Here is a 21,804-nt window from a genome sequence, read left to right as displayed (position 1 = left end):
GCAGAACTGCTGGCTTAGGGAGCACCTTCTGTCTGCATAAATGGGAAGCCTTGATGGAAGTTGTGGAGACAGATTAGAGGGAGATGTTGGGATGCTTGCCACAGGAAGTTGTGGGCTTCACTCTAGGATGTAAGCTCCTTGAAGGCAGGGTCTACTTGACTTCTTATATCCCAGGGCCTAGCATAGGGCAAGTGGCTTATTTATTCATTCAATAAACATGTTTAAGTATCTATGCTAAGCACTGGGGGGGGGGATACAAAAAGAGGCCCCCAAATAGTCCCGGCCCTCAAAGAGCTTATAATCTAATGGAGGGAAGGAGATAATGAACCAATAGATATCTAGGAAGCAAGTTATAGGTGGGAGAAATGGTTGGTTGGTTTTGTTTTATTTAAAAATTTTTATTTAAGGCAATATGTTTAAGTGACTTGCCCATGGTCACACAGCTGGGCAATTATTAAGTGCCTGAGGCTGGATTTGAACTGAGTCCTCCCGACTCCAGGGCCGGTGCTGTCCACTGTGCCACCTAGCTGCTCCTGTTTTCTTTTGTTCTTCAAGAGGACCGGTATGACATCACTACCTTGGGGTCAAGGTGCAGTGTGTCCAGCCAGCTGATCGGGCCAACAGGAGCTCAGAGGCCTCTGCCACAGGTCTGACACAAGCAGTGCATGTGAACAGTTATCCGGATTGGGGAAATAGGAAATGATTAACAGGGCACTGAGGCGAAGAGGCCTGGGGAAAGCTTCCCGAGGAAGGGGGATTTTAGTTGGGAATGAAAGGAAGCTGGGGAGGGAGAGGAGAGGGAGCGTGTGCCAAGCATGGGGGGGCAGCCAGAGAGACCGCCCAGAGAGCCATGGAGTGTGTCTATGGATTAGCCTGTTCTAGATATCCCGAGCACCTAGGAGGTGATTAACAAACGCCTGTCGATTGGCTGGAAAGCTTTCTGATCCAACCCCAGGGCAGTTTGAAAGGCTGGGCAACCCTTTGTGTTCGGCAGATGGTGGGTGAGAGTCTCAGCCCTGCAGGTTTGGGCTCTTATTGCAAGAGGCTGCACAAGTCTCCAGCCTGTTGTCAAGAGCTCCAGGGCACGAGGAAGCATCGGGAAGCTTCGAGAACTTCCAAAGACAAGTGGAGCCATCACTCCCGTCCTGGAGAGCAGAGTGAGTCTGATGATCCGGCGCAGAGGCTGGCACAGAGCCTGGCACAGAGCCTGGCACAGACGGGCTTTTACATCCAGTCTGTCCGGCCGGCCGCCGGTGGGAGGGCCCGGGAGTGGGGGGCCTGGGCGCTGCCTCGGCCCCTCTGGGCCCCTCAGGGAGAGGAAGGGGCCCCGTGAGGCCCCGGGTCCTGGGCTCGGCCGGGCCGGGCCGGGCGGGGCGGCCCGTTAGGTCCATCCATCTGGCCGGGCTGACAGCTCGCCGCGGCCCCCGCCCCCTCCGCCGGCCCCGCCCCTCCCCCGCCCCCGTGGGCGGGGCCGGGCCGCACCACTCCGGGGGGGGGGTTCCCGCTCCCGCCCGCGCTCGCTCGGCCCGCGGCCGCCCCGGGAGGCCGCCGCCGCTGCCGGGCGCCGGGAAGCCCGCGGGGCCCCGGGGGCCGCCGGCCGTCCCGGACAGCCGAGCGCGGGGGCCCGGCGGCCCGCCCGCGGTGTCCCCCGGCCTCCCCCGCCGGCCCGGCCCGGCCCGGACGCCCGCCCCCCGCCCGCGGAGGGGCCGCCGGGGCCCCGCCCCCTCCGCCGCCGCGCCCGCCGATTGGCCGGCGGCGGGGGCGGGGCCGGGAGGCGGCTTGTTGTGAGCGGAGCGGGATGGCCGCCATCTTGTGCGGCGCCCGAGCCCGAGCCTGAGCTCCGGCCCCGCGTGCGGGCGTGCGGCCTCCGGGCGACGGAGCGCGGGCCCCGGCCCGGGAGGCGCCAGAGCGGGAGCGGCCGCCCCCCCGGCCGCAGCGCCCCGGCCCCGGCCCGGCCCGAGCAGAGCGGAGCGCCCCGGGGGCCGCCGTGGCCCGCGCCGCCCGCGGAGGATGACCGGAGGATAAATGGTGCCCCAGGCGGACAGCGGCGCCTTCGTGCTCCTCTTCCTGCTGGTGCTCACCGGCACCGAGCCGCTGCGCCCCGGTGAGCGCGGCCCCGAGGCCCGGGGCCCGGGGCCCGGGCGGGCCGGGCCGGGGGGCGGGGCCGGAGCCTGCAGGAGGGGCGGGCCGGGGCGGGGCCGGGGCGGGGCCGGGGCGGGGCCGGGAGGGGCGCCGAGAGGCAGAGGCTCTGCCCGCGGCGCTGGGCCCCTCCCCCGGGCGCTGTGCCCCTCCCCCGGGCGCTGTGCCCCTGCCCGCGGCGCTAGGCCCCTCCCCCGGGCGCTGTGCCCCTCCCCCGGGCGCTGTGCCCCTCCCCCGGGCGCTGTGCCCCTCCCCCGGGCGCTGTGCCCCTGCCCGCGGCGCTGTGCCCCTCCCCCGGGCGCTGTGCCCCTCCCCCGGGCGCTGTGCCCCTCCCCCGGGCGCTGTGCCCCTCCCCCGCGGCGCTGTGCCCCTCCTGTGCCCTCCCACCAGGGACGCGGCAGGCGCCCCATGCTGCCCGATGCCCCGCGCGCGGCCCTGGCACCCCCCAGCAACCCCCCCCCACCCCGGGGGCTGCCTCCGCTCCTGCTCTTCCTCCTTCTGCCTGCCCTCTCCCACCCCTCTTCTCTAGGTATCTGCGGATCATCTGTCCGGGGGGACCCCCCCCCAAGACCCGAGGGTCCGGGCCCCTGGCACGCCGGGCACCCTGGCTGGCTGGTCTCCGGGGCTTGTTCACCTGCCCGAGCGGCCCAGAGCCCCTCCGGAGGGAAGTCCTTGCGGGGGCCCCCCCCCCCCGAAGATCAACTTTCTCAAGTCTGGCCTCTGGCACGGCTGGGGGGTCCGGCCTGGCCATCTCCGTGCCCCCAAAAGGAGGGAGGCTTGTCCCCACATGAGCCCCAAATGAGTAGAGCAAGGGTCTGAGAAGAGGATGGGGAAGCTGTGAGCTGGGGGGATGGGCCATGGGAGGTCCCTTCTGACCCCCAACTCCTCCCAGGAGCCCCTTCAGCCGGGAGAGGGAGGACCCGACCAGGAGGCCTGGGAATGGGGGACTGAGAATCAGGGACCAGACACAGGGTCCCAGCTGGGAGCTGGGGTTCGGGGCAGCATTTCCAGGGAAACTGAGTTTGGAGAAGGGGGAAAAAGAGGTACTGAAGTTGAATTAGGAGCAGTGAGTTAGGGATGTGGCTTCAGAGATTGCAAGCCCTGCTCCGCGAGCCGTTCCTGGGTCTCTGGGCTTTGCCATCCACTTCATGAGATGGTCAGGTGCCCAGGTGGCTACTCCTATCTGCCGGAAGGGAGAAATAGGGTTTAACCTGTCATGGTGCCTTTATAGAGCCCCTTGGTACGCATGCTCACACTTTGGATCCTCTGGCATGCCATTGACTTTTCTGCCTTGGACTAGAAACAGCTGGGCATCTGTCCAGTCACTTGCACTTAACTGGAAGCCTGGAGTGGAGGGGGAAGGACTGGGAGGTGCCCCATCGCACTTCTCCAGGTCACTCGATCTAAATAGACACTGACTGACTCTGTTGACCTGGGCTGCGGACTTTAGGAAATGTGTTTGGTTTCTGGAGTTTTCTCTCTCTACGTTTTTATAAATGACTTCTGTCACTGGGCATTGATACTAGTACAGCATGCTGTTTGATAAATTACTGCTCTCACTCACAACTCTTAGTTGTACTTTGGGCTCCTGCCTCCTGCCTCCCAAGGTCAGGTTCTGGGCTGGTGTCTTATGATAGGAATGCCAACTGTGTGATAATAGCAGGACTCGGTTTCTGACATTAGTCACAGGCCAGATTTCGTCACATCTCCTTAGTGCTTATGGTTCAGGCTGGGAGGGTGGGGGGGATGTTGGGTCTTTGGGGAAGGGGACTGTGAACTCTTCCAGCTGGAGAAGTTCTGTCTGTGGGGGGTCATTCATCCATTTAAATTAGTGGTTTTTGCCTTACCCCAGATGACCCAAACTTTAAAATTCAAGAAAAGGTTTATATACAAAGCCTGCAGTTATGATATGGGTGGCAAATTATATCTGACTCAGAATGCTCAGTGCTTTATTATTTATGCAGCTTACTAGAAAATGATATTACAACAAGGATGAGGGAATCTGTATTCTTTTGGGACAAGGTTCTTGAGATGTTTGTGGTTTTCCATAGGTATTAAGGTGGTGGCAGATCATAAACTTTCAATTAAAGGGGCTATTAAAAGGCCTTTAGTTAAAGCTGTCTGTCAGGAGAAAAGGACCTGGTACCTAGAAGTACCAAACCAACCCTAGTAAAGGCCCTTTTTATCACTTGTCTGGGCACAAGCCATGATCTTCCATCAGACTCCTTCTTCTTGCTCTCTGTTTTATGCACCACTTCCCCATATACAGAGAGAGGTATTCTTTGTCTCTGTTTCAAGCAGGGCCTCCAAGGAAAGTTCCTTAAATTCATTAAAAAGAAATTAAATCAACAAATAAATGATCTATTGAGGCTTTTTTAGAAACAAAATAAAATGTGACTGTCACTTCCCAGTGACTGTAGACAGTCCCTCACAACACAGAGAGAGCCGAACAGAATCAGCACATTGGTCCTGCTTGAAGAGGGATGCCCCATTTGGCACCTGTAGTCTCCTTCTTCCCCACCAAGAGATGGGAGGGGTGCCTCCCCATCTGTCCATTGCTGTTAATCCTTGCTCACTACAGTGATCAGAATGTCGATTTCTTTCCAGGGTTGTTTTCTTTCATATTATGGTGGTCCCCAGGTTAATTGTTGCCCTAAATTTCCTCCCCCATTCCCAAGTTTCCTTGGATTCTTCATATCTATTTTTTTTTTTTTGCAAGGCAATGGGGTTAAATGGCTTGCCCAAGGCCTCACAGCTGGGTAATTATTGTCTGAGGCTGGATTTGAACTCAGGTCCTCCTGACTCCAGGGCTGGTGCTCTATCCACTGCACCACCTAGCTGCCTCATATCTGTTATTTCTAATGTTATTTCTAATAGTGCAGTTATGGCCCAGAGTCAGGGACCAGATAGAGTGATGTCATTTTGGTCCTCTTCAACTACCAAGGACAGCAACCAACCAATGAAATCAATAGTACTCAGAGAAGACTGCTCTAGTTCAATTTGTGTATTTGAAGCATTTCCCTCTGACTTTGACTTCCTTGGGACCAGCTGCCCAGTTTGTACAGTTGAAAGATTTTTCTAGTATAATTCCAACTGGCTTCCCAGTCCGTCTCTGTGGACATGCCCCTTGGATGCTTGCCGTTTGCTGAGCTGATGGGTGAGGTGAAGCTTGGCATTGACCTGGTCCCAAAATGCCTTTCCAGAAGTGTCCTTATTGACCCCCTTGGTGTACTGTGCATTCCATTCCAACTTGATGTTAGCTGGGCTGTCACCCCAACATAACTGATATTCATCTTGGGCATCTGGTTTGCCCATTGGCAACTAGAACGTAAGTTCCTTGAGGACATGAATTAGATGACTTTTCAACTTGTTAATTATTGATAAAATTATTGATTATGTTTTTACACCACTTTGATTTTCTGATACATCCCTTTCCATCCTTCCCTCTCCATACTCTGGCTAGCTCAATATTCTGGGTAACGTAGAAGAAAACTAGCCAACATGTTCCCTGAGTCTGGGCCAAACCTGGTACATTGGACAGAACATAAAAAATGTTAGAATTAAATTGAATGAAGAATCATGGTGATTGGGTTTCTTAGGGCAGACTGAGGTGATGGAACATGAACTACGTCTTGAAGAGTGGGTTCATTTTGGAGAGTGATTGGAGGTTTTCTTTCCTCTGAAATTTCTGTTCTAAGATCAGTATTATTTTGAGGATGATCATAAGCAATAGTATAGTTGATAAAAGGGCTGAGATCTTTGTAGATAGGCTCAGGTCTGTAGGGGAATCCTGCTCTGGCTGTTCCTTAGTTACCTCTGAAGGGCAAGTCAGTGCTCCTTTAATCCTCAGTGGCCTCATCTGTAAAATAAGGGTCACTAATAATGGCTGACGCTCCTTGGTGCTTATAGTGGTCTGGGTCTGATGCTGAGTTCTTTGTTATTATGCTTTCATTTGAGGAGAATAATTTAGCTCACTGGGGTGTTAGAATCAAATGGAATGCCTCCAAATTGGCTTGCAAACCTTAAAATGTTTACTTTTTATTATTAAACTTGGGTCACGTCTTTAGTGACCAAAACGATTTTCTGTCTTTCTCAATAATATTGCTTTTAATGGTAAGATGAGTTATCAGAAATGTAATCATGTGACCTTTTCATCCAGACCTGCTCACATTTGAGTGACTTCATTAGCTTTTGCCTTGCTGACTGCTTGGGGGGCTTTTGTTTTCATCATCATCAGAGGGTATGAGGTACGCCTTCACACACCTTTAACTAGGACATAGGTTTCTCTTTAAATGAGGTCAACTACCCAGAGAAGGAAGACACTTCATTTTTCTTGATGTGCTTTTTGGTCTTTTAAAACAGTTCATTAAATTGTCTCATCTTAGTCCCATCTGTAAAGTGTCAGTTCCCTTTCTATATTTAGTGTGATTATTTAAATCTGGAAGGGACCTTGGCCCAGAGAAGCTAAGTGATTTACCCAGCATCTCCTGGGCTGCTGATTAGAATTGACCCAGTGTCCCAGGGTTTTTGGCCTATACTTGACTTTTGGTCCAGATTGGGTGACTCAGAGAAGGGGCAGGAGAGTGCCTTGTGATTTGGGGATAGAGATGGGTAGCAGGTCCTAGCTCACCTCCTAGGGATGTGCAAGGATCTGCTCTTATCACACAGTTCTGACCTCAGACCCAGCCTGTCAGTTTGAGCTTAATCCTTTCTTCCTGAGGCACCTGTAAGATGGGACCTGTAGTCTCCTTTCAGGTAGAGAAGTGAAAAGATCTTGTGTTTCCTAGGGAGCAGGAGCTTAACTGACTATGACAGGGAACATGCAGCCCTTTGCTGAGGGGACTGGCCCAGAGGGTGGGCCACAATGGCCAACTAGTGGCTCCTGTTGTGTCAGGGTTTTGGAGTCATTCATTTTATCATCTAGTCATTGGTCAGTAAACATTAAGTACCTAATATGTGCTGTGTTGGGGGCATCAAAAGAGAGGCAAAAAGACAGTTGCTGCCCTTGAGGAGCTTCTATTGTAAGGGAGGAAGATCATATCAAAGCAAGCTGAAAAGGTGGGAATGAGGAAGAAGGGTCCCTCCTTCCCTCCAAACTCTCCATGAGTCTGTTGGGGAAGGGAGGAGGGGAGTGATGAGGAGGTGCTCTCTCCTTAAATGGAATACATGGTTTCATCCTCTAGTTGGAAGGCCAAGGGCTCCGATGAGGTGTGAGTAACAAGGCTAATTGGCTCTTGCAGGATGGGGAGTAGTTTATTGGGGGACATGGTGGAGAAATCACAGAAGTCCCAAATGAATGTAGCTGAATGAAAGATGAAGATATGTCTGAGGAGAAGGCCTATCCTATCCCTTCTCAAATCTACTTTGAGAATTTTTTTTACATTGATAATTAAAACAAAAAACCAGTCCTTTGTTTTATTGAGTTTCACTCAACCAAAGGAGACAAAATTCTGCTTTGAGTATCATAGTGTTAACTTAGTCTCCTGCCAAAAAATGAGCTTTTACTGATCATGACCCTTCACAAATAATTCATATTTCTTTTCAGTTTACAAAATACTTTACTTCTAACAACCCTTGTGCAGTTCATGTAAGAACTCCCCTTATCTTAGAGCTGAGAAAGTGGAGGTTCCTATAAGTAAAGTAATTTGTCCCTGGTCTCATGGAGAGGGCATGTTGTTGGAAGGAAGACTGACGCTCAGGCCCTCTTGCTTCTTAGGCCTAGCTCATACTCAAATGCGTCAATGATCTCATTGATCTGGGAGTTCCCTCTTAGGATTTAGGTCTCAACCTGTCCAGACTTGTCTGTCCTATATCACTCTTGTTACTTCTAAAAGTTCGTCACAGACAATCCAGCCAACATGCTGGAGGCCTGCCTTGCTTTCTCTTCAGGTTCTTGATGAAAGAAGGTACTGGCTTTCCACCCTTTGCTGAGCTCACTATTACCTCTCCCTATGATCATCATTTTGAATTGGTCAGTGGCAGAAGATGGTACAGGTCTTGGTGGGGGCAGTGGAATGGACCAGCTAATTTTCAATTCTTCCCTGGGGGTGTAAAGTCAGAGAGCCCCCTTGGAGAACTCAGTGATTCTTAAGATATATATTAGTTGCTCTTCTAATTTAATCTAAAAACATTTTTGTGTAATGTATTCTAGTATCCCACAAATGTGTACTCTCAATTTCACACTTTGTGGTAGACTTGTCTCTTGCTCCAGGGATAGAGCCTTTCTTTCCTCTTTGCCTCTCACTGATGGGACTGAGACTTCTTCACTTCTTGGTCAGAAGAAGCTCAGGAAGAACCATCTGGGACCCAGTTGGGAGCAAAGGTTGGCACATCTGTTCAATCCTTTAATTTTGGTGCCCTTGGGCATCCCTTGGGTGGGCAGACAGCCACTGGAGAGGGAGGAATCTTTCAGCCCCTGTTGTGAAAGACAGTTAGCAGGGCAGGAAATGACGACTTCTGGGAACACACCTGGTATCTGTCTTCTTTTCTGCTCTGCTCTTTGGAGCCCATATGCCCTTTGCTTTACAGAGGGTTCATCTTTTATATATAAACACACTGGTCAATAAAGGCACGTCCCCAAGTGAAATCCTAGGCCTGTCCTTTTCCTAATGCTCTCTGTGCAGCCTCACCCAACTGGCCTGTGGATCTTGTTAAGAGGTAAGGTGACCAGTAGAACTTGACTTTCACTTTGGTTCAGGAACTTTGCTCAAGAGAGCAGAGAGCTCTGGAGCCTTGGAGGCTATTGTGAAAGATTAAGTGTTGTGTGTGTTGGGCCTGGGGGCTGCTGGTGTCTGAAGAGTCCCCAGGAGGAGACCAGGTCCTTGGGCCTTTAAGAAGTGATATTTATTTGGTAGGTTAGGACTCTCACAACCATCCTGTGATGTGGGTGGTGTACATACTATTTGTCTCTACTTGGTAGATGAGGAAACAGATCCAGAGAAGAAATGACTTGACCAAGGAGAGACAGCTCTGCTTCAGACTCTAGTTTTGCTTCCAAATCCAGCCTTCCTAAATGCCAATAGGAGAGCCATTGCACCTTTGGGCAGGGAAAACAATAAACCACAAAGAACCAATTCATCAGTAACATCTTAGCATGGAAAAGGTGGGCCTTTGTTTTCTTTGGAAAATGAGTGTTAGGAAAAGAGCCTTGGCATTACCCCCCAAGTTATCTAGCCTGCTCTCTTCAATTCCAGGCCCAACTCACTGTCCATTGGCACTGTCTTTCCCAATTTTACTCCTAGTCTCGCTCTCAAGGATGTTTGCTCCAATGCACATTGAGATCTGGGCACTTCATCCTTAGTTTTGCCTAGTGGAAAGACTAGACTCCTTAAAGTCATCTCAGATCTCTTCTCAGAGATTCTGTAGGGTCTTGGGACTTGATACACCCAGCACAGGACCATCCACTTGGAGACTTTGCTCCTGCCCAAAAGATCCTACCATCACTGTGGCAGCCCCCTGTGGTGGGCCACCATCTCCCTGGTTTATGATCAAAGGGCCACTGTGCGGGCACATCTTCCAGATCATCCTGGGAGATACTTGGCTGTAAAAGACCCAGAAGGTGGTTCTTTGTTCCGACCAGCCAAATACTAGTTTAATCATTGGCAAAAGTGAAGATCAGTTGAAGATGACTCAAAGGCCTGCTGTTCCCCGTTAAAGCCTTCACTGAGGATAAGACCAGTTTGGGTCTGCTCTCTCATGTTGCTTCCAGTTGTAAGCTTCTCTGGTTCCATGAGCACAAATTAAACTTTTGGTGCTTCCAAAGCCCCTGCATTCTTTTGGAGAAGGTTCTCACAGTGTCAGGAACACAGTCTTGTCTTGGTGGTGGTTGGTCAAGCAGAGAATCTTCAGGCTCTTCTTGTACCAGAATCAAGGGGTAGCAAAAGTTGACACTTGGAATGATAGTGGTTTTGTAAATTCTCCAAGGTATGATGTTGCTGGACATCCAAAGCATTTGGCAATGTATTAGACAAGTCTGGGTGATGATGCTTAGGTGTGAGCCTGATCCCTTTCTAAAATAGTAGTGGTGTTCCTCGAAAGTAACATCACAGACACACACTTCGGTAGAGAGCCATAGCACATGAGTTCTAATCTTGGCTGTTCTTCTGAATGACTTGAAAAGACGGAGATGCTCAATTTCTATTTTGATTTTTGGTGGAAAAGCTCCAGTTTGTGTATTTTAACAGTCTTTTATTTGGCACTGATGTGGGGCAAAGAGCTATGTCATGTGATGGAGGGCCCTGTAAAGATACTCAGACTCTGCCTCTGGAAGCATAGAGCTCACAGTCCTCCGGGAAGAGGTGTGCGGCCCATCTCTCTCTCTCTCTCTCTCTCTCTCTCTCTCTCTCTCACACACACACACACACACACACACACTACAGAAAGGAAGAGGGCACAAGAGCAGTGTCAGAGAAAAGAAAGGATGCTGTCAATTGGGGAAATCTGGGGAAGATGGCGATGGAGCGTTCTAAGGGAGGGGCACCCTCAGCCCTTCTCCCAGTTGTGCTCAGGTAACACTGTCAGACAGAACTGCTTGTTTCTCCTCAGTTCAAACCTGTTAAGGATGCCCTTAGTGTCTCTTGAATAAAGGTTCTCATTCCTTCTGCTGGCAGATTTTGGGATCTGTAGCAGTTGGAAGAGAAAGAAGGGAATGAATTTGTATAAACAAAGCACTGGGAATGGTCAATAGTCCATTAGCCAGAGTGAGGGACTATGGGAAAAGAGAGTAGGAGAGGGGGACCCTTGGGCTTAACTAAGGACTTAGAAGGTGATTATTTTTATTCTTTTTTTTTTTAGTTTTTTTAGGTTTTTGCAAGGCAAATGGAGATTAAGTGGCTTGCCCAAGGCCACACAGCTAGGTAATTATTAAGTGTCTGAGACCAGATTTGAACCCAGGTACTCCTGACTCCAGGGCCGGTGTTTTATCCACTACGCCACCTAGCTGCCCCCTGTTTTTATTCTAAACCTAAAACCCCCCAAAAGAGCATTTCTATACCACAGCACCATAGCAAAAAGATATTCTGTGAAAACAATCTCCATTTCAAACTGATTCCTTTTGAAAGGAGTATAATAAATTCATGTGACTTTCAAGACTGTCCTGCCTGTCTTTGCCTGCTAATTAATCCAACCCTGACTCAGTTCTCCGTGAGGCATCAGCCCTGTACTGGCCTCTCTCTCCCATCTTGACTTCTTGGTGAACTAGTTCAAATCTGTCCTCTTCTGTTGAGTCCCTGGTTCCCCTTCTCTATTGGTTTTTGGGCTCTCACTCCTGCTCCTCTCTATCTCTGCTCTTATATATCCTGCTGAGTAGGCAACCAATCTGGCAAGAGTCCACTACAAAATTGTTATACAACCTCCATTGGGCCCTCACTACTGCTAGGTAATCCTATGCTTCCTACTCTCCGGGGGTCTTTTCCAATCCTTTTCATCCCTCCTCAAACCTCCCTGGCCTCCCTATCTTTACCACCTCAGGGGAGTATCTTGAAGATGACTTTGTACTGGAAAAAATTGAGGCAGTTCACAAAGAACTTTCTTTTCTCCCCTGTTCCACATCTTGCCTTTCAGATGCCTTCTGTCACTATCTCCCTTTTCTTCTTCTTTTTTTTTTTTTTTTTTTTTTTTTTTTGGCAAGGCAGTGGGGTTAAGTGGCTTGCCCAAGACCACACAGCTAGGTCATTATTGGTCAAATCTGAAGTCAGATTTGAACTCAGGTACTTTTGACTCCAAGGCTGGTGCTCTATCCACTGCGCCACCTAGCCGCTCCAGCTGTCTCCCTTTTCATTGACAAGGAAACACTTCTGTGTACACAATCGATCCCATTCTATCCTGTCTTCAGTCCATCAGATTGTCCCTTTATCTTTACCCTCCCAGTCTACTGGCTGCTTCCCTGCAGCCTCCAAACAGACCTACATCTTTTTTCCCCACTCTCAAAAAATCCTTACTTGATCCTTCCATCCTCACTGTCATCCTGTACTTCTCCTCGCCTTCACTTTTCGAAAAGGCCTCATCAATAGGTGCTTCCATTTTCATCTCACTCTCCTTACAGTTACCCTGACTTCTAACCTTTTCTAAATGTCACCCAAACTCTTCTCTCAAGTGATCAAATCCAAAGGGGCTTTTCTCCTTCCTCCTCCTCCACCCTGTTGACCACTCTCTCCTTGGTACTCTCATCTCTCTAGGTTTTTGGGACACTCTCTCTCCTGGTTCTCTTCCTACCTCTCTGACCACTCCTGTTTCCTTTGCTAGATCTTCCAGATCCCCCCTCCCCCCCAGGCCCTGTCCTATTCTTTACTACTTCCCTGGGTGATATCATCAGCTCCCATGAATTCAATTATCTCTATGTTGCTGATTCGCAGATATATCTTAAACTAACCTCTTTTGCTGACATCTGCTCTCCAATTAGACTTTTTAGACTGACTATCCCGGAGGCATCTTAAAGTTAATATGTGCCAAACAGAACTCAATATCTTCCCCTCTAAACTCTTCCCTTTTATTGTGGAGGGCAACAGCCTTCTCCCAGTCTCTCAGGCTTCCAACCTAGGAATCATTGAGGACTCCTTACTGTCTCTCACTTCCCCTTCCCCTTTCCTTTCCAAACTGTTGCCAAGGCCTGTCAATTTTACTTTTGCAGTATCTCTCTAATACTCTCCCTTTTCTTCTCTGATACTGCCCCAATCTGGTACAGACTCTCATTACCTCTTGCCTGGAACTACTACAATAACTATCAGTTTCCCTGCCTCCAGTCTCTTCTCCATTCAATCATCAAATAATTTTTTTTTTGCAAGGCAATGGGGTTAAGTGGCTTGCCCAAGGCCACACATCTAGGTAATTATTAAGTGTCTGAGGCCAGATTTGAACTCAGGTACTCCTGACTCCAGGGCCAGTGCTTTATCCACCTAGCTGCCCCCAATCAAATAATTTTTATAAAACTCCGAGCTGACCATGTCACACCCTTATTCTATGAAATTCTGTGTCTCCCTATCACCTCCAGGATCAAATACAAAATTCTCTGTTTGGCATTCAAAGCCCTTCATCACCTGATCCCTCCCTACCTTTCCAGACACCTCATTCCCTGACACGTCCTCTTTGATCTAGTGCAGGGCGGTCCAACCTTTTAAAAGATTTTATTGAAACAATAGACATATTTTGATTTGCCATTTTAGTGAGAGCTCTGTGGTAGCTTGACTTTGTTTAGTATTTAGTAAACCCACAGGTGGGCCACATAAAATCATACTGTGGGTTGCATGTGGCCAACAGGCCACATTTTTGGACAGCCCTGATGTAGTGTACCAACCTTATGACTGTTCCACAAATAAGACTTTCCATCTCTGTCCCCCATGCTTGGAGAGCTGTTTCTCCTCATCTCTGCCTCTTTGCTTCAATTCCTAGTTAAAATTCCATTCTCTCCAGGAAACTTCTCAATTCATCTGGATTTTAGTAGCATTCATCTGCGGATTCTCTCCAGTTGATTCTTTTATAACTTGTTTGTACAACATTGTTTACAGGTTGTCTACCCTTGAGACTGAGCTCCTCAAGGGATGGTCCAGCCCTCTGGGGAAGGGCTGTTCTGCCACCTTGGATGTCCCTTTGCCACCCAGCTCTCATCTGTGAAGATGAGAAACTGTAGCATGCACAGTGCACAGTGGCCCACAAACCGTTTCAGCAGATGGGCTAAATTAGGTGGAGGGTAACTGAGGGACCTCAGACCCATCGGCAAGTTAAGAGTGTTGTCTCCTCCAAATATGTGAATGGGTAGATGAGAACAGTTTGTTCCAACAGCTATGAAGGTGACTGAAGCAGGCAAACATGGAAGCTGTCAAGGTTACGGGCTGCACCCTCACCCATCCACATCCCCCACCCCTACTTCTCTTCCTGGACTCTGATGACTGGAGGAGGGAATGAGGCCAATGACTTTGTGCAGTTCTACCCCTCTTCAGTTCAGTTCATTCACAAGTCAAGACTTCACCTGCGATATCATTGGTTTCCTTGGAAAATGAAAGAACTCCAACAATGACAGCAAAGCATATGCTTAATAAATATTTATGGACCAAATGCTTCCTTTTAAGCAGTTCCAGCCTCCTTCCCTGTCCTGCTCCTTTTCTTTTGCCTAAGGAATTTTTGAGAAGTGTTGAGCTGAGAAGTGTCACTCTCAGATCTGAGCAGAGTGAGTTGGAGGAATGGAAGGAGAAGGACTTAAAAGTGCTTCTGGGGACAAAGAAAGGATAATTTGGAAAGTGGGATTTCTTTGGTCTAATTAATTTCAGTACATTCAGTAGACATTTCTTAAGTACCTAATGGTTTCTTTTTTTTGTCCTTCATTTACAAAGAAGACATCAGGGAGGTGACACCATAGCAAGCATGTGAATTGGAGTTGAGTGAGGAGGAGCAGAGTTAAGTCATCAGCTTCATTTTCTCCTCCAGAGCCATCTGGGTCCAGTGGCCAGAGATGAATCAGGATGACTAGAGATGGCCCTGGATGGGAGGCAGTCAGGGTTACATGACTTGTCCATGGTTCACACAGCTAGTAAAAATCAAGATTCGAACTCTCATCCTCCTGACTCCAGGGCCAGTGCTTTATCCATTGTGCCACCTAACTGCCTCAGATCTTAGGTACCTGCTTTGTGCTAGATGCTGTGTTCATCAGTGGGTTCAGAAGAAACTTACAACTTAACCAGACCCAAAAGGAAGTTGGAAGAGGACTGGGGACATTAGGAGGTGGGCCATTCAAGGGTATCTTGTTCTGAGCAGTTGAAACTAAGCAGAGTTACGGATGGAGAAGGAAGTAGCTGGAAGTCCAATTTCTTTTTTTCCTCTCATTTTTTTTAACAACCAGAATTTATTTCAACATTAATTTTTGTATTTTGTTTTAGGTTTTTTTGCAAGGCAAACGGGGTTAAGTGGCTTGCCCAAGGCCACACAGCTAGGTAATAAGTGTCTGAAACCGGATTTGAACCCAGGTACTCCTGACTCCAAGGCCGGTGCTTTATCCACTACGCCACCTAGCCGCCCCTTCAACATTAAGTTTTGTAAAATTTTCTCCCTTTTCTCTTTGAGACTAAGCAATCTGATATAGATTATTCATGCACAATCAGGTTACACATATTTCCATATTAGTCATGCTGTGAAATAAAAGGGAAGAAACCATGAGAAAGAAAAAAAAGACAAAAAAATGTGAAAGTAGTTTGCTTTGGTCTGCTTCAGACTCCGTAGTTTTTTATGTGGATGACATTTTCCATGAGTCTTTTGGACTTGTCTTGGATTGCTGTTATTGGTTCTGCTTACTGCCCTCTATAAAGTAAGACTGAAGAAGAATTTAGTATTCTACCCTCTAGCCCTGCAATTAGAGAAAAGAGGAGACTGAGGGAAGTGGGAAGGTGTCTGAATATCCAAGGTTGAGTTAGCTGAATGGTGATGAAATTAGAAGTGACCAGCTTAACTTGTTCTTGTTGCTGTCCAATTATTTCAGTCCAGACTCTGACCCAATTTGGAGTTTTCTTGATAAAGATACTGGAGAGGTTTGCCATTTTATTCTCCATCTTGTTTTACTGATAAGGAAACTGAGGCAAACAGGGTGAAGTGACTTTCCCAGGGTCACTCAGCTAGAAAGTGTCTGAGACTGGATTTGAACTCATTTTCCTGATCCAAACCCCAGCCCTCTATTCCTTGAGTCACTTCCCTGCTCGGTTAGCTTTTCTTAGGATGGGTATTTTGAACTGAGTTATGTCACTTCTCTAGAATCTTGTTCAGTTCTGGGTATTTCTTTTAGGAGAATTTGGAGGAAAATGTTCAGAATGGTGAGGAAGCCAGATTCCCTGCTCTGTGAACTAGTGAAAGAGTCAGGGATGTTTAGCTTGATGAAGAGAAGAATTGGGGACATTTTATTCTCCTTTGCTCTGTGATTATCTCATATTTGCCCTGTATATATCTTATTTGTACGTGGGCATTTTCATGTTGTCTCTTCTAGTAGACTGTGAACTCCATAAGAGCAGGGACTGTTTTATTGTTTTTATTTCTTGGCCTTCCTTGTGTGCTCAACACTTATTCATAAGCACAGTACCAGCACACAGTAGGCACTTAATAAATTCATGTTCACTTTACACAACTCGATCAGAAGGGTGAGTGGCATGCTTCACCCTGCGTCCTCTGGACTTCTGGTTGGTCATTGCCTCGATCAGCATTTCTAAGTCTTTGAAAGTTGTATGTCTTCCCAGTGTTGTTGAAGTTGTTGTTCTGGCTGTACTCACTTTGCTGCATCATGTGTATAAGTCTTCTGAGGTTTCTCAGAAATTTTCCCCTTTATTGTTCCTTATACTTGTGTTTTATATATAGCATTCCTGGACCAGAACTTGTTTAACCATTCTCCACTTGGTAGTCTTCACTGTAGCTTCTGGTTCTTTATCACTAGGAAAAGTGTGCATGTCAAGAACATTTATCTTTTTCTTTGACCTCTTTGAGGAAGCAGTAGTATAAGAGGTAGGCATAGTTGGTAGCTTTGGGGGCACATTGCCAACTTGTTTTCAAGAATTGCTAGACCAATTCACAGTTTATCCAGAGGTGCTTCAAGGTACCTGTTTTTCTGAAGTTCCCCCAATTTTTGTCATTTTACTTTTCTGTCATTTAACTGATCTGTGGGTTGTAAACTCTCAAAGTTTCTTGGATGTGCTCAAATCCCTTGGGTAGTTTAGAGCGTCTGTTCACATGGCTATGGATGACTTAGATGAATTCTTTAGAAAACTGCCTGTTCAGATGTTTTGACTATCATCTGTGCAATTTCTGTAAATTTGATGGTTTCTTATGGCTTTGAAATGAAAGAAACGGTGCAAAACTTTTTTTCCTTCTTCACCTGTTACTCTTCTAATTGTAAAAAAATTCCTTTTTAATCTCACATAATTAAATTTTTCTATTTTATCTCCTGTGATTTTTCTCTGTCCTTTGTTTGGTCATGAACTCTTCTAGATCTGAAAGGTATTTTTTTCTGAGTCCCTCTAATTATTCTTAATGTCTAAGTCATTTGGTCGTGTGAAGCTTGTCTTGAAATTTGGTGGAAAATGTTCATCTATATCCAGTTTCTGCTAGATTGCTTTCCCAGTTTTCCCAACAGTTTTTTGTTGAAAGATGAGTTCTTACCCTAGTAAGTTGGTTTTAGAGTTTATCAAACATTATTATTGTGTTCATTTGATTCTATATGTTGTCTACCTAATCAATTCCACTGGTGGACTTCTTTATTTCTTTACCAGTGTCAGATTGTTTTAAATGATGACTTTTGTTTTGAATTTGAGATCTGATATGGGTAGCCTTTTTTTCCTTTCTGCTTTAAAAAATTTTCCTTAAAATTCTTGGCCTTTTTTTCTTCCAGATGAATTTTATTATTTTTTCCCCCTTGCTCTGTAAAATAATGCTTTGGGGATAGTTTAGTTGGCTTGGTACTGAATAGTTAATTTAGGTCATATTGTCATTTTCAATACATTGACTCACTCTTCCCATGAGTATTGAATATTTATCCAGTTATTTACTTCTATCTTTATTTCCCTAAAGTGTATTTTCTAGCTCTCTTCATATAATTCATGTGTATTTGGCCAATACATGTCCAGGTGAGGAGATGACTGAGTCTGTGTCCCCTTTTCCATTCTCATAGTTGTTATCATTTTCATCTGGCAGCCTGGAACTGTTTTTGCAGGTGCTGAAGCCACAGCCGCAGAAGACCCAGAAAAAGAAGCTCTTACCCCCAATGTCCTTGAATCTGACAAATGGTTCAGCATGAGAAGCTAATAGAATTTTTTTTTAAATGTTAGCTTTTCACTTTTTTACATTATGATAATTTTCTTTGGTATCTCTCCCCCCATTTCTTCCTGGAGAGCCACCTCTTCTTACAGAGCAATTTTTTTTAAACAAAAGGAAATAAAGTAAAATGATCAATAAAAAAGTCTGAAAATATATAATGTGTATCACTTATGGATCCCACCTCCAGAAAACCTCCTCACCAGTCTTAGACCTTCAATTTTTCCCAAAGGAGAGCTCAGATCAAGTCATTCATTAACTCAAAAACCCTTCAGTGACCCCCATTGCTTATAGAACCAACTCCACACTCTTAAGCAGCATGGTATGAGGACCCCCATGATATGAACCAAAGGGTGTTCATGTGTGTATGCAGATGTAAGAAAACTAGAAAGTTAGGAAGGAGAGTCACAATTGCCAATCAGAGATCCTATCTCATCCTGAATGCATTAGGTACCTAGTGGTATCTACTGAAGTAGGATTAATCTAATTGGCTCTGTACTTTGGCAGTGGAGTGGAGGAAGGACTGGAGTGGAGGGGGAAAATCAGTGGTCCAGGGCAAAGATGTCAAAGGGCCTGAACTTGAGTGGTGACTGTGAGAGGGGGAGATAACAATGTGTCTGAGATGTTGGCATAAAAATAACATGATAAGAGTCAGGATTTGGACAGGCTGGGGTGAGTGAGAAAGAAGGGTTAAATTGATACTGAGACTGGCAACCTGGGGAGGAGTATGGGGGACAATTCTTTATGTTTTTTAAAATGAATGGTTTCCTTTCTCAGCTTGTAGTTTACTTCTCAGGAGTCCATATTTCCAACTGTTTGAAAGACTGATCTGAAATTGAATTGGGAAGTTCCATGTGTGACCACAAAAGAGAGATCATTTGGGTTTGGGGAGGAAACGCTCTTTCCACATTCACTGCTTTTCTTTGATTTAGTATTAGAAAAGTCTGTCTTTGGGAGTAATTCCAGCTCCTAATGTCAGAAGATGAAACCTTCTTTTTGGAGAAGAGAAGTAGAACTTCAGTGGCCCTACATCTCAGTGTTTTTTAGTTGAGTCAAATATAAATTCGACTAGTAGGATCCTGGGTCTTAAAATAGTCTTAGCCTGGGAAATGAGGATAAATTATCTTTAAAGGTGTTCAGGCTTTACTGCTCTTAATGGTGGGTGGTCATCCCAACTTTCTCCATTGGTGTGGTGTGAACCACAACAAAAAAAAGATTATTAGTTGCCTCAGTGAACTGAATCCTGGACCTAGAGCCAAGAAGGCTTGAGTTTGAATCCAGCCTCAGACCTGTGTGACTTTGAGCAAGTTATTTAAGTTTTCTCATCCCCAGGTTCCCTACCTGTAAAATGGAGATGATAATAGGCGCCTGCCCCAAAGGGTTGTGAGGGTCAAATGAAATAATATTTGTAAAGAGGGCTATAGAAATGCTAGCTATTAAAAGTGATAACACATGACGATGATGATGATGATGATGATGATAAAAAGACATCTGTAGATTCCTGACCTAGCTTGTCTGAGGTGAGCACTTGCCCAACTCTTTTCCTTCTTCACCCAGTATTATAAAGCTCCTCAAACACTCTTTGATGAGAAGTCATTTCTAGGCATTTGCAGTAGAAACTTTCCCCTCCTGCTTATTTATGCTGGCTGAAAAATGCTGTCTTTGCTGGGGAGGAGGTTGATGCAGGCCTCGCCTTGCCTTGGGCTCCTGGCTAGCTCCCCAGCCAGTCTTGGCAGCTCTGCCTTTTCCTCTGGGTTAACAGGAAGAATGCTGATCTTGCTTTCCCAGAATGGCAGCTTCCCTGAGAACATGCTGGACCCTTCTCTGCATCCCTTCATCTTTTTGGGGCCTGGTGTTCATTTTTTTCTGCATTTTGTCTTAACATTTGGGAGGTGCCTACGTGAATGCCTTTCATAGCACAGCAGACAGACTCTTAAAATGGAGGCACCAACCCATAAACCTGGAGAGGACTGCTTTCTAAGGTCTCATACACCTTGGAGCTTAGTTGAAGCACATTTAAAAAAATCATTTCAGAGATCTAATTGCTGTTTCTGTGACAAGTTCACCAGGATGATTCAGTACACTGATCCTTGACCTGGATTAGAGGGGAGTGGTGTAGGTGGTATGAGGGTAAAAAGCACCTGGTTGGGCGTCAGAGGTCATGGATTCAAATTCTGACTCAGCCGTGAACTGCATTAGTTACCCTGGACAAATTGTAACCTTCCTCTAGGCCTCAGTTCTTTTTTCCCATGCTACTGACATAAACTTAGTGGGATCCTGGGCTTCTGTTTTTTTCTACTGTAAAAGAGGGTACTTGTGACAGTCCTTGATGTCCAGTGAGACCCTTCCAGATTGAACCTCCAGGCACTTGAAGATTAGACAGTTCCCAGACAGTATATGTCAGGGTCATTCCTGGTGTTGTGGGGAAAAAGAAGGCATTAATGTGGGTGAGCTGAGATGATCCATTTACTGCACCCTCTCAATCAATCAAAGCTAACCATTAGTTTTGGCTTTTACTCAAGGAAATCTCCAACTGCTTTGTAAGTTTCTTTTAAATTTTAAATTACAGGTCCACCACTAGCCCTGGCGAAACTTCTGTCAGGTGAGTAGGTTCTCTGGCACGGTTGCCACTCCCTGATGATGCTCTGCAGCTCCTGCAGTTTGAGGAGCTTGACCTGATGCCTTTTTCTCTATTTATTCCTTACAGGGTGGGTCTGAGTGTGTCCTCTCTGTTCTAGACCTTCCCAGAGCTGTTAGCTCCTTCCAGGCAGGGCTTCTGGACTGCTCTGGCACTTCACTCCACCTGACAGGGCTTTGCTTTCCTCCTCTGCTCCAAGAGGAGACTAAGGCCCAGTCCTGGCTTGGCCCTTTTGAGAATTTGGGCGTCACTTGAATCTGTTGGGCCTTAGTTTCCCCCTTTTGTAAAGCAAGGAGGCTGCCCTTCATGATTTTTTAGGCTCCTTTCAGACTTAAGTCTCTGATCCTCAGAAATTTATTGAGCAAATGTAACTTGGTACAGCACTCCGAGAACTGAATACAGAACCAGGAAATCCCCCTCTGATACTTCATGGGGGTTGGAACCTTGGCAAGTCACATCACCTTTGTGCTGCCTTCCAGCTCTAGAGAGACTGGATTCCATTGGCACAGTGACTGGCAGACAGTAGGCACTTAATAAATGTTTATTGAATGAATGATTAATTGAATGGATTAGCAGACTGTCAAGGCCCTTCTGACTTGACGATTCTTTGCGTCTTCCTTAGAATAGTCAAACCTAAATTCAGACATTTTTCCAATAGATGGCTTTGGTAAAAGCAGACCATCCTGCTGAAGATAATCCTGGCTGGGCTGCATTTCTTGTCAAATCATGAGTGAAGCAGGCAACAGGTGGGGGTGACTCTGTTCGCTCCCCTTCCTTTCTGGGGCTGCCTCTTCCTCTTCTCCCTGTCCTTGTGTTTATTCTCGGGGCTCAACCTTTCTGCTAGGGAGGAAGGAATTTGATGGGCCTTCTGGGACAGGGGTTCCTGGATCACTCTGCAGCTTCCAGAGTCCTTTTACCTGCCAAAAGAGGACTGACTGGGAAGAGAGGGAGGCCAGTGGGGAGTTTCAGGCATTCTGAGTGAGCCAGAGAAAAACTACTTGTTAGCTTGGGGAGGTGACCTCCTGACTCCTCTTGAACCGCCCTCTTGGGGGATTACCAGCTCTTCCAATCAGAGCCAGAGAATCATTGAAAGAAATTCTTAATAGATTTTTATAATGTTTTGTTTTCTTTAGCTTAGATTCTGTGTCACCCTTTAAAGTTTTCCTAGACCATTATCCTTTCTAATAAAAAAAAAAAATTTCTCAATTTAAAAAAAACCCAACAGTCACCAGAACTAATTTGGTCACTAGGTG

The 21,804-nt window shown here is 46.9% G+C and overlaps 1 protein-coding gene across 7 annotated transcripts in view; it reads left to right on the top strand.

Moving 5' to 3' along the window:
• DGCR2 (DiGeorge syndrome critical region gene 2) overlaps positions 1–21,804 on the top strand; it is a 94,697-nt gene that overhangs the window by 14,147 nt on the left and 58,746 nt on the right. For 4 of the 7 annotated variants that reach the window (XM_074206436.1, XM_074206435.1, XM_074206434.1 and 1 more), the window contains 3 exons: positions 558–647; positions 995–1,157; positions 20,483–20,515. In XM_074206436.1, the coding sequence (XP_074062537.1) occupies positions 558–647; positions 995–1,157; positions 20,483–20,515 (286 nt within the window). Of the gene's footprint in view, positions 1–557; positions 648–994; positions 1,158–1,957; positions 2,105–20,482; positions 20,516–21,804 lie in introns of those variants that run through there. The other 3 variants (XM_074206439.1, XM_074206440.1, XM_074206441.1) reach the window with 3 other exon arrangements.

The sequence above is a fragment of the Macrotis lagotis genome, chromosome X (genome assembly GCF_037893015.1).
Source record: "Macrotis lagotis isolate mMagLag1 chromosome X, bilby.v1.9.chrom.fasta, whole genome shotgun sequence".
In the NCBI taxonomy this organism is placed as follows: domain Eukaryota; kingdom Metazoa; phylum Chordata; class Mammalia; order Peramelemorphia; family Peramelidae; genus Macrotis; species Macrotis lagotis.
Note: the sequence above shows the minus strand (reverse complement) of the source record. Positions and strands in the feature narration are given on the sequence as shown.